A 13,080-nucleotide genomic window follows, 5' to 3' on the forward strand; every position below is an offset into this window, starting at 1 on the left:
CCCCCCCAAAAAAAAAAAATGTTTAAGTTCGGCACCAATGGCTTCCCATAGGGAAATGGTTCCGCATGGTTCCTTTAAGGTGATCAACTGAAGGATCCTCAGGTTGCATTACCTCTTACCCTCATCATGTTAAAAAGGAGAGGCTTTTTTCTAGTCCAAACTTCAGTCTAATTAAAAAAGAAAAAAAAAAAAAAAAAAAAAAAAGAGTTTAGAGGAATAACTTTTACTGACATGAGTTTTGATGTAGCTGTACACACATTTATATTTGTTTGATGCAAATTGGCTTGTATACTTGCAGGGTGCTTGAGTAGGTAACTTACAAATGGTTTTGTGTAACCCAGTTAAGCTACCGAGGATTAACTGTTTGAGCCATTACCTAGGCCCCAAAACAGGTAGATCAGCATTAACACCCGTTTAGTTGCACTATGGAAAAATTCCATGGACCATTCAGGTTTGAATGGGTTGATGCAGTTTTTTGGAAGGTTGAATCTCTTAACCTGTGATCAGAGGCTGTAGTAAAGTGGTTGATAATTCATATGGGTTTTAAAATGCTATTTGAAAGTGATTAATTTACATGGATTGATGATTAGTCTGGGTTTTAAAACTCTATTTGAAAATGTCGACTTTACATTGATTGGTTGGAAACATGTACTAGAAAACAACTTCATGTTTTAGGGTATTCTTGATATTTTGGTTTTAAAATTAAAATATAGTAAGTATCCTTATATAACCAGTCTTTATATTTTCTGAGGTTTAACAAAGTTATTCTGTCTAAAACACTTAGGTCATACTTGTAGTTTATGTATTGTTTCTCTTTTTGTAAATTAAGTTAAAAAATTATAAACTTACTTTCTTTTTAGTGATATGTGATAAGAACATGAGGTCCTACGCCTACTCACATAAGAATATTTTATTATTTTTTCTCTGTTTGAAAAAATGAATAAAAATTGTTTATATGAGTAGGAAATGCCTCATGTTCAGAGCATGGTTCAAGGTTTCCACCGATACAGTTGAAATTTCCCATGTTTCCATTGTATCCCAGGACTCCAATACCAAATACCATGTGACTTTTAAAAGTCACTGGTTTTGACCAGTATCGACCAAAATTCCCACATTTTGACTGAAATGTGGGAATTTTCCTCGAAATGTGAGAATTTTCCTCAAAATGTGGGAATTTTCGATTGGACCAAATGGGTCAACCTTTATATAACCTTTTTAAATGGGAAACCAAGACTTCTTATTTCAAAATTTTGACCATTTCCCCCTTTTTCTTCTCTATGAAGTGGGAAACTTGGGAAAACACTTAAGGTTTTTTCCTTGTGCTATCAAATCTTCATTCTAATCTTGGATCTCGCACATTCATAGCGAATCTACCTAAGGAAGGGAGCTTGGACCAAAAAGGTAAATCCCATCTCCCTAAACCTTGTGTGCCATCCTTCGAGAGCGCCAGTTCATTTGGATATGGTGGTGGGTATGGACAGTAGGGTGGATCTTTAACATCATTTGGACAGGAGAGTTCAGGGGGTGGGTCATCTTTTGTTAACAATATCTTTGGATATCCATCCCAACCTGCCACATCCACATCCTATCACTATGATATATGACTGAGCCACTCCCTATGCTGGGATACCTAGCTAATGTTGATGATGCATCTTATAGATGGGCAGTGACGAACTACCAAAACAATTGGGCCCTAAACATGTCATGGGACTCATATATGGTGCATTTAGAAGAGCAACTATGACATCTGTAGTGGTACGTAGCTCATGGACTGGAACCGCCTAGACGCTCTACTTGGAATTGAGTCACTACTTTTGAGTGTCGAGTAATTGAGTCGCTACTGTTGAGAGTTGATAGATAACTGTTGATGATATAATATTTTTATTTATTTTGGATCATTTGAATTATGTCTTATGTTTTGATGTAGATTGTAGACTATATATAGTCATTATGTAGTATAGTTTCAGAATTTAAGTCAACAAGTCAGCGTAATGATTATCGAACCTTTGGTTCACCACACAAGTAAGATTTTATGTGTTTTTTATTTTTATTTTTATGAAACTAATGATGTGAATGTGTTAGAAATGTTTAAAATAGGATGTATACAAAAAATAAGACAAAAAAAACACAGTTTGGGGATTAAAGCCTAAGTTTCCACCATACTGGGAAAAATTCCCTGGTATCCTCGAAATTTCAGTCTCCCCAAGGGGCGAACCCGATACCATGAACCTTGGTTCAGAGAACCCTTTCCCATGTGATACATATTGTTATATGTATCACCGACCTTCAAATGCAGGCTAAATGACTCATAGCTATTGTGTAATATGCATCACTGACCTTCAAATGCAGATTAGATGACTCATGGGACTATTAAAATCAGTTATAATATTTATTTATATTTAATATATAGAGAACATAGAGCACTGTAATTCATGCATTTCTGCATGTGGCATGCATTTATGAAGCTTTACATTAGTAATCTGTAGTCTTACTTATTTACCTAGATTATGTAATTTTTTTCAATATAAAAATTCAAAAATTCAAAGAAATCAACTTTCCAAAAAAATAAATTCATAATTCATGTGTGGAAGATAGATGCAATTTAGTCTCTGGCTACTTGTGTGCATGGCAGCATATCTTCTATATAATATCTTTTGTTTATTTTATGCAGATGTTTGTTTGGTTGCAAGCGGTCTTGTGGTAGTTTAATGGTTTATGTCTTTGTGATTTTACTTTAGCATTTTCTAATATACTAATATGCTTATTTTCTTATATTTCTTTTTATGTCTGTAGCATTTGGTGTTCCCATTATACGGACTGTATCACTGAGTATCTAAAACTAATGCTGGAAAAAGTGTTTCTAATAGCCAAGGGAAGTCTCAATTGTTATTTCATCTTTTACCTCAGGTTTCTCAATTAAGAAGCTGGGCTTCTCGTTGTTGAGGTTAGGGTTTTTAAGTGTTCAGTGTTTGGGTTGATTAAAAAGAGAAGGGTTGAGGGTACCATTGGACTCGTCGTCCTCTATTGGGGGCCTTCCTGGAAATATACTACCAGAGTCCCAGAATACTAATTCTGGTAGTTAGAGGTTTACATCCTAAAAAGAGAGGAATTTTGTATTCTTCTGTTTTTGTTTTTCTCTTCCCTGTGCCCTCTCAAAGTAGTTGGGTGACCTCCTTTGTGTCTCTTTCTAGTTTTTGAAGTGCATTGAAAGGGCACTACAACATCATCTGATTTGCTGGGGGGAAGACTTCCAATGGTGGATACATTGATCAAAGTGAAGTTTCCTTGGTAAACCAGACTTCTGCTGCACCCGCCTCTATTTTAACCATTTATATTTCTTTGAAAAAGATTAAAAACCATATTCAAGAGCTTGTTCTTTTAATGTTTTGTTTTTTCACATTCTTTAGACATTTTGAAAACTAAACGTTTTATTTTTTTTCATTCTTAACCTAAAAGTAATATAAAACTGGTTAATTTCTTCTGAAATTTTTGAATCTAATCTACAATTCCTTGTTGAGTCTTTTCAACATCACACTCCTTTTTTTCCATTGGCATGGGTTGTGAGTTTCTTGAACTGTCATCTACCCCTGGCTTTTTTGTTGTTGCTTGTGCAACAAACTCCTGGCTTCTGAAGGAACTATACGGTTCAGTGTTCTATCTATAGAAGCCTTCTGATGATGCAATATTCAGAACAAGAGTGTCTCCCTGTTTTCATCATTTAAACTTTGTGGTTGCTATCAAATTACCCAAAGGCTGGGATTAGAATAAACCATTAGTGATCTAGAACCGTAGGTCAAGATTAAATCAAATATATGAAAGGAAGAAACCTGGCAAAGAAAAGTTAGATGTGGCCAACAATATGGTCGAATAGCCTAGGAAAGTGGATGAATGTCTCAACGCGGGCTGCCTGGTCCTCATCAGATATGTCCTTCAACCTATGAAATTGGTCTGACATCTTTGTCCTCCTTACTTCCACTTCCAAATCCATTAAAAATCTCTTTTGCTCCTTCCTTTGGAAAGGGACTGATTCCACTAAGTTCCTTCACCCCTTAAGTTGGCTCAAGTCTGCCTCCCCAAATCTGAAGATGTCTTGGGGCTGCGAAGAATCCATGAAGTCAATACTTCAGGAATCCTCAAAGTCATTTGGAAAATTGCTTCCAAGCACAGCATTATATGGGTTTCCTGGGTCTATTCCTTTCTTCTTAAGAATGATTCAATCTGGATTGTTCCCCTTCCCCTTCTAATTCTTCGTGCGTCTGGCGCAAAATCCTAAACACCAGATCTAGTGCTCTTGGTGCTATCTCTTGCACCATTGGGAATGGCTCTTCTACATCTCTTTGGCTCGACCCTTGACACCCCTCTAGAATTTTCCTCTCTTACCTCCCCTAGAACCATTTACTCCTTTGGTTTGAACAGATTTTCCCCTGTTGCCTCCATCATCTTGAATGGAGTTTGGTCTCTCCCCCTCTCCTCTTACCCCCCTCGCTGATCTTTGGTCCTCCTTCCCCCTATCCGACTGGTCATCATGGGAGGGAGGACAAGATTATTTGGACCCTCTCCCCCTTGGTTCTATTTAGCTCTGCCTTTGCTTGGATTCTTATTCTTTTAAAAAGCCCCCCTTGCTCCTTTGCGCAATATCATTTGGTTCGAAGGTCATATCCCTCATCACAGTTTCACTGCTTGGTGGGCTATTTCAAATTGCCTCCTAATGTAGTCCTTCGGTCCTTCCTCATCATCAGACACATCCAGGTTTCCCCCTCCTGTTGTCTCTGTTGGAATGGCATTGAAGATGTTAATCATCTTTTTCTCTTGCCCTTTCTCTGTCTTTGTTTGGAAAAAGGTCCTCGGTAGTTGTTGGCTTGTTAGGAGATCTATCCTCCCTTTGAGCAAAGAATGGATTTGGGTCGACATGACCTTTGCTGGTTCTTCCATTTGTGACACCGCCGGGAAGCTTTCCTTTTGTGCTGCCATCAATCATACCTGGATGGAGCTAAATCTTTGTAGATGGACTTCCATTCTTTCGATAAGATTTGGAAGGCCATCTTCTTTGATGTTAGCTTCAGTTAGAAGTCTATCGAGAGAAAGGAAGACTCTAGCGCAAGTTGCAGACTCCTCCCTTGGGCTTTCCTAGTCCTATTAGGACTTTGGGTTTGGGTATTCCTAGTCCTATTAGGAATGTGGGTTTCCTAGTCCTATTAGGACTGAACACAGTTAGAAGTTAGCTTAGGATTAGTTTCCTGTTTTGTTCTATTTTGTTCTTTCCTATTCCTAGTAGGACTTGTAATAGCTATTCTATTCAATGAATGAAGGGAGGCAACCCTAATCTAATGGATTAGGACTCCCTTGCTCCACAATCATAAGGATCTCTCTCTCTCTCTCTCCCTTCTTCTCTTCACTTTACATGGTATCAGAGCTTAACAAGTTGCTGGTCTGAGAGTCATTCAAAGGTATCATGCTATTGGTGAAGCTTTAGTTCTTAGAATAATAAGAACTAGGGTTTCAATGAATCGATTGTTGTTGGGGAATCTATTTGCTGCTATCTTATGGTATCGTCTGTCTATTGTTGGTTTTGTCTCCAGGAAGGAGTCGATGGTTTCATCCTTAATAGCTGCGGGTTTTCTCAAGGGAGAAGTTTCTGGTTGTTACCCCTTATGCTTTGATAGTTGCTGGTTTTGCGGAGCTTCAAATTATTATTTGCTCGATTTGATTTATTGTTTGCTCAAGATAATCTTAGTTGAAGATTGATTTATTGTAAAGTATCTACTCGTGTTTGTTCGCAGCAACAATTTTATCTTTTGAAGATGGTTATATTTAGTGACCTGATATTGTTTGGTATATTCAACAACCCGATGTTGTTTGGTCCACGGCGACTTGATGCTGCCTATTTTATCTGTGGAATTTTCTGTGAGACGTTTGTTTGGGGAGATCTCTGCTTGAGGCTCGTGAGTGCTTTTGTTGTAGCTATTGGGAGCTATAGTTTCTATGGGAGTGCCTTCTTTGGGAAGAGCTTTCGTTGGTATTAGAGTGCATTCTTTGGAAGGGCTTTCGTTCTTTTGGAGTTGCCGATTTATGATAGTTGATTAGAGTTCTTTCTGTGCTTGTTGGAGTTCTTGTTGGTCCAAGCTGGAGCTTTCTGTTGCTATGTGTATACTCCAGCTTGAGGGGGAGTGTTAAAAGTCTATCGAGAGAAAGGAGGAGTCTAGCGCAAGTCGTAGACTCCTCCCTTGGGTTTTCCTATTCCTATTGGGACTATGGGTTTGAGTGTTCCTAGTCCTAGGAATGAATACAGTTAGAAATTAGCAATTAGTATTAGGGCCCGTTTGATAACGTTTCAAGAAACGCGTTTCTGCCTTTTCTGTTTCCAGAAACAGTAGAAACGGAGTAAAAAGCGTTTGATAAAACTGTTCCTTTTCACTTATTTTCAGAAATAGAAATAGAAATTTTTACTTATTTATGGTTCAAGAAACGACCCAGGCGAAACAAGTTGAACTTGTTTCGCCGTTTCTAGAAACGACTTGTGGCCATTCTTTCATTGGTTACTATTGACTTCTAAAAACATGACTTATCAAACACCTTCAATTCCGTTTCTGTTTCTAGAAACGGAAATTTATGTTTCTGCCGTTTCTTGAAACAGAAACAGCAGAAACGTTATCAAATGGGCCCTTAGTTTCCTTTTTTGTTCTATTTTGTTCTTTCCTATCTAGTCGGACTTGTAATAGCTATTCTATTTAATGAATGAAGAAGGGCAGCCCCAATCTAATTGATTTAGACTCCCTTGCTCCACAATCACAGTCTCTCTCTTTTCTTCTCTTCTCTATACAACTCCAAACTTGGATCTCTTCACCCCCATGCTATCCATGACACCCCAAGGAACAGGCTCACTATTTTCTCCTGGGGACTTACCATCTCCATTATCTCCCCCCCTTAGGTATCCTTCCTTGCGGGGGCCCTCTTCCTCAGTGTGGTTCTTTTTTGTTAGGGCTGGTCCCTTTTGCCCCCCCTCTTCCTTTTTTACTTGTTTATTCTTTTCTCTTTTAGTAATAAATTTATTTATTCATCGGAAAAAAATGTCTCATTAAATTTGGTAACTATCCAATGGTCAGATTGGATTGGAAGGAAATAAAGAGTTGTGGAAATAGAAACTTACTAAAAATTAGAAACTTAGGAGTAGGAACAATAGAAAACGGCAACTAAAGTGAAGAATAGCAACTGAACATAAATTAGAACGTGGGGAATGGAATAAGTAACAAGGAACAAAATAAGAAGAACTAAGAGAAACAAAAACTAGGGCATGTAAGGTTTTGCCCCAGGTCACCACAAGAGAAAGCAAAGAATTGCTGCTAGCCTGCTACTAAGGATTCGATGGACTGAAATAAGAGAAGATATGACTTGAGTCCCTCACTGAAGCCTAGATCAGTCTCCCACCCTGGGTTTAAAGTATCGGTCTGTATCGTACCGTATTGGCCGATACATATCCGTATTGGCCCTTATCGATACAATACATGAAATTTTTAAACCCTTTTGTATCAATACGTATCTTACGATACATACCGATACACACCGATACCCCACCGATACGCACCGATACTCATCGATACTCTATGAAAAATTCAAAATCAAAGTGAAATGTACATTTCGGTATTATCGGTACGTATCAATATGTATCGGTACGTATCGGTGTGTATTGATCGATACATACCGATATGGTCATAAAATGGCCAAAATGGGTAATTTTTTAGAAAATCACAATTTTTTGAGGTGGTTTTATTCCAAAGTTGCTGCAACCATTTTTCTCTCTAATTAAAGTAGAAATCAAGGTTGAGAACAAGGATTTTACATTTATGGGACAACTACAAACCTTGGATTCTTAGTACGATACTCTCAATTTACTGTTTATGCATAATACATGTTATATATAGCTTTTTTTTTTATTTTTTTATTGCAAAAGTGTATAAAAAAGTGTTTCCTATCCATTTATGTACGTATCTTTAGCGTATCTCCTATACAATACGATACCCTCCGATATGTATCTTAATTTTGGCCAATCAATACGGCGACCAATACCGATACTTTAATCCTTGCTCCCACCAATCGACCTAGCATCTCACCAGGTAAATAGTATCTCACAGCAGCTGCATTTCACAAAGTATCAAAGCAAAGCTTCAAGAGTTGTTCAAATTGTGTCTATAGGCTCTAGGGCCTTGGATATATATAAACTGAGATAGATTAAATCAGATTGGATGTAAGAAAGTTTAATAGCTAATAAGATTGTCTTTAACAAAATAGAAACTCAAACCAAAACAGGAAACTCCAACCATAAGAATAAAAAGAAACTATAATCCTATATGCAGGAATAGGTCGTTATAAAGAGTCTTAACCTGTTTACATAACTTAAATACAACTCTGGTACCCCCTCCACGATTTGACACCTTGAAGATAAAGAAACAATAAGCTTTATGATTTCCAAAAGGAGGCCCCACCATGTGCTAATTTCAAGAAACAGAATATCTCCCACGACAACCATAGGCAGTTCTCTTCTTCTTCCTTCTTCGATTTGCATCACTTGTCATTGAGAAAAAGTCTTCTTGATTGCGTTCTCTTTTCACCTCCCTATTCCCACTTGCTCCTTTTTTTTTTTTTTTTGGGGGGGGGGGTTTATAGGAGCCTTTTACATGCAATGTTCGAGATTTTGGTTGAAATCACCGAAAATCTCACGAATTATTTCGGTTTCAGCTGAGTCCATGAAATAGCTTGCAACTTTATAGGATTACATTGTTTCGACTGAAACTTTAAGGTTTCAGTTGAAATCTTGGTAGATTTTGGGCTTTTGTTTTTGGTTTATACTGACCAAAACACTACATTATGTTTATGCAAAAGCCATATTTTAATCAAAATTGTTCGTTATTTCAACTTTTTTGATTGTTTCACCTAAATTTCGACAGAAAGTACTAGAAAATTCCAGTTTTGGGTTATTTTGGCCAAATTGCCTGCAAATTTTGGTGGAAAAGCACGTTGGAGACTACCACAACACATCTACTGTGTCAATTTGGTGCATTTGAACCCCCCCTGGTGGGGAACTCTTTGTGGTACTGACATGGAGCAGGAAGAACGGCTTTGTATTGGTCTTTTGAGTTTCACCTTGGTTGATGATTGTATAATATAGTTGTAACACACACACACACACACACACACATATATATATATATATAAGTTGTAACACTCTAACATTTAATAGTATTAAATGGTTTTTCTTTATTTGTACATTGTAATGCATATTTTAGTTATTTTCATTGAGTTTCATGTGTTATTGTACTAAATTATGCAGCACATATTTGAGAAAGTATACAGCCAAGGTATGCCGTACGCTACCAACCTAGGATTAGAAACCAAACTAGCATTTTGGATTTGTTTTTCAACAATCTAAAGTTTTCATTATGTTTAGAGATACTTAATTAGGGTCCGAAATTTTGGGCCAAAATATGGCCATTTGACCATTGAAATGGTCAAACAAAACCAACCGCTGAAACATACAGGGTTTCGACCGAAACCCAGTTGAAACCCGACCAAGTCAAAACAGACTTCTTGAACCTTGATAGCATGGTACCTGATTAGGTGATTCATGTTTTTTTAGCACTACACCACGAATTGCTGCTTCACTTGTATTACATTTTGTTCCTGTTGGATGTTTATTTGCATCTGTCTGGATGATAAATTCTTTCCTCATTTTTGCTGATTTATTCTAAAAGCATACTTCTTGTGCTTGTCAAGCATGTCTTGTCCCTTCATTTCCTTACTATTGATGTGGCCGGACTGACACAGATCTATCTTGCAGTTGCAAAGGAAACAGAATTTGACTTTTGGGGTTTCATTTTTATCATGCTTGCTGCTATTATGTCTGGCTTTAGATGGTCCATGACTCAGATTCTTTTACAGGTAAGAATGTTGTGGCTTTCTCTCCATGTCTCTCTCTAATCTCAAATATCGCTGTCAGATTTTATCAATTTCTTTATTTCATCTTTTGTAATAGAACCTGACTTTTCATTGTCTTTGCTCCCTACTAATTGAAAATCGGCATCAAGAGAGAAGTCTATGGTAAGCAGCTCCACATTCTTTGATGTCAGTTATTTAGGTTTAATGACTCTTAAAAGGAAAGTACAGGGTGATGCAAGCATGTGCCTATTGGTGCATAAGAGTGTTTACATGCCTGTGGGAATCTTGGTTTCACAGTGTATTACACAGACTGAACCTTTGTTGTCAAAGATTAACATGAACTATCTCTTTCTTTGTTTTTGTAGATAATTACAAAATGTAGATTTAGGATAATTTAAAATTAACAGAAAATATAAGTTGCTTCTATTTGAATATTTTCAGGTTTAAAGAATCCTCTTACATTGATGAGCTATGTGGCTCCAGTTATGGCAGTAGCAACTGCTCTACTCTCTCTTATGATGGATCCTTGGGATGAATTCAAAAAGAACGAGTACTTCAATAATTCATGGCACGTTTTTCGAAGCACTCTCCTAATGCTTTTTGGTGGAACCCTAGCGTTCTTTATGGTAATATTTAGTTGTCAGTTTTTTCTCCCTTCCCTATTTTGGGTCACTGAATGTGAATCTGGTTCGACCGAAAAAAAAAAACAGAATGTGAATCTGCCATGATTTGGATACTCGAAGTATTGCGGGCCATTCAATTTCTACTTGCTACTGTTACACCATCCTTTCAACCTATCTCACATTCTTCATTCTCCATTCCTTGTCTTCCTTTTGCAGGTTTTGACAGAATATATTCTTGTCTCGGTAACCAGTGCAGTAACTGTAACAATTGCAGGGGTTGTCAAAGAGGCTGTTACTATTTTGGTATGACTAGTCTTGTGAATTATTTTTATGTTTTTTAGTGTTGTATGATGTGCTGACATGTTTAATTAATTGATCAGAACTTCTTGGGCTATGCCACTTACTTTTTTGGCACAGCTTGCAAAGAGAATCTTAATCCATACCTGAGATTCCCTAAAGATTCCCAAGTTAGCAGTTGAATCTGCTGAGCCATAGCTGACCTTGGTAATTTGGAGAAACTTGGTGAGTTACCTGGATAATTATGATGAATCCCAACCTTGTACCATGTTGACTATCAAGAATAAGAAGATTAACCCTCCTCTTGACATTTACCCCTGGTTGACAAATTCTCGCTGAGACCTTGTAGGCTTGTACCTATACCCGTTTTTGTACACATACACCCATGTCCTAAGTGTTGGAGACATGTGGATCCTCCTTGAGACATACCCATGCCGGATTCCCATACCAGAACCCATGTCACATAGTTGGGAGGAAAAGAAATTCTAAGACGATGCCAGTTCCTGAATCACTTTTAAGTATAGGATGGTATTCAAACCCCTCTTTTAATATGCAGTGCCATATAACTGCATTACCACTTACAAGAGACCCTTCCACTATTGAATTTTAAGAGATTGACAATTACAGGCTCCATGATGAAACAAAGCTACCTCTTAAGGCTTGCTGTCAATATATAAGTGTCAGTTGAAGCTGGATTCTGGAACATTTGAGAAAATTATGAATTTTATTGTCGGAGTATAAGACAATAGACTGCAAAGCAAGATGCTGGGCATTTTTATTTTTTTTATTTTTATTATTCATAGTAGACATTTGGACCACAGACAAAATACCGGATGTAGGATGAAAAGGGATAGTGGTAAATAATTTTTTTTTTCTTTTGGAGGAGGGTGATAAATAGTGCTTTACATGGAATGACATAGAAATAGAGATCAGTACCGTTCTGGGTTATTTCTTGAGCAATTGGGAGAGGATTGCTACTCACCATGTTAATAAGAAAATTTCTCTTTACTGGGAAACTAAATCTTCCTTTTTTATTTTTTTCCATTCCTATTGCACTTTCAGGTTGCAGTGTTTTACTTCCATGATCAGTTTACCTGGTTGAAAGGGAATGGGCTTGTTATAATCATGGTTGGTGTTGGTTTATTCAATTGGTACAAGTAAGTTGTCGGTCCTTGATTGTTGTTTGCCAATTAATTTCTTTGTTTTTTCTATCTGCAATTACAGAACTTCATTTAATTTCTTTATAAGAATTGAATAATTACAAAAATAAAGGTGAAATCCAAAGCTGCAATAACTATAAAAGCATAAAGCTAATGAGTCATACTATGAAACTTTGGGAGAAGTTTATTGAAGGCCGTTTGAGAAGAGAGAATCATATATCAATGAACCAATTTGGCTTTATGTTAGGTAGATCCACGACAGAGACTATATACTTATTGAGGAGGCTCATGGAAAGATATAGAGATATCAAGGATCTCCATGTAGTCTTTATTGACCTAGAAAAACCTATGACAAAATCCCTAGAGATTTAATCCTGCATGTCATAGTGGAGAGAGTGGTGTCAAGTAAATGTGTGGATGTTATTAAAGATATATATGAGGGTGTGGCGACTAGTGTGAGATCTGTGGGAGGTCAAGGCAAGGAATTCCCAAATTACGATTGCATTGCATTAGGGATCAGCGTTAAGCCCTTATCTATTTGCGCTTATTATGGATGAGCTAACCAAGAGCATTTAAAATGAGGTCCCGTGGTGTATGCTCTTTGCCAATGATATCGTCTTGGTGGATGAGACAAGGATAGAGATTATCCTTAAGAGAGCTTTGGAGATCTACCTTGGAAACAAGAGACTTTAAGATTAGTAGAACGAAGAGTAGAAGATAGAGTAAATGATGTGTAATTTTAATCACAATATGATGGATAATGACATGGGAATTGGAGAAAGAAAGATAATGCAAAGTGACTCTTTAAGACATCTGGGATCAATTATAAATAAAGAAGGTGACATAGAGGATGATGTTTCACAGAGAATCAAAGTGAAATAGATGAAGTGGAGAGGTGTAACCGGAGTATTGTGTGACCGAAGTATCCTGTTAAAGCTTAAGGAAGAGTTTTATAGGACTGTTGTTCGACCAGCTATGATGTATGGGGCGGAATGTTGGGCAATTAAGAAATTTCGTATTGCGAAGCTATGTGTAGCAGAGATGAGGATGTTAAGATGGATTTGCGGAAA

The 13,080-nt window shown here is 37.2% G+C and overlaps 1 protein-coding gene across 6 annotated transcripts in view; it reads left to right on the plus strand.

Moving 5' to 3' along the window:
* The window catches only part of LOC122059259 (probable sugar phosphate/phosphate translocator At1g06470), a 43,330-nt gene that overhangs the window by 10,176 nt on the left and 20,074 nt on the right, over positions 1-13,080 (plus strand). For all 6 annotated transcript variants that reach the window (XM_042621954.1, XM_042621952.1, XM_042621950.1 and 3 more), the window contains exons 6-10: positions 9,833-9,933; positions 10,080-10,092; positions 10,372-10,556; positions 10,770-10,856; positions 11,913-12,007. In XM_042621954.1, coding sequence (XP_042477888.1) covers positions 9,833-9,933; positions 10,080-10,092; positions 10,372-10,556; positions 10,770-10,856; positions 11,913-12,007 — 481 coding nt within the window. The remainder of the gene's footprint in view (positions 1-9,832; positions 9,934-10,079; positions 10,093-10,371; positions 10,557-10,769; positions 10,857-11,912; positions 12,008-13,080) is intronic.

Source organism: Macadamia integrifolia, chromosome 13, assembly GCF_013358625.1.
Source record: "Macadamia integrifolia cultivar HAES 741 chromosome 13, SCU_Mint_v3, whole genome shotgun sequence".
Taxonomy (NCBI): domain Eukaryota; kingdom Viridiplantae; phylum Streptophyta; class Magnoliopsida; order Proteales; family Proteaceae; genus Macadamia; species Macadamia integrifolia.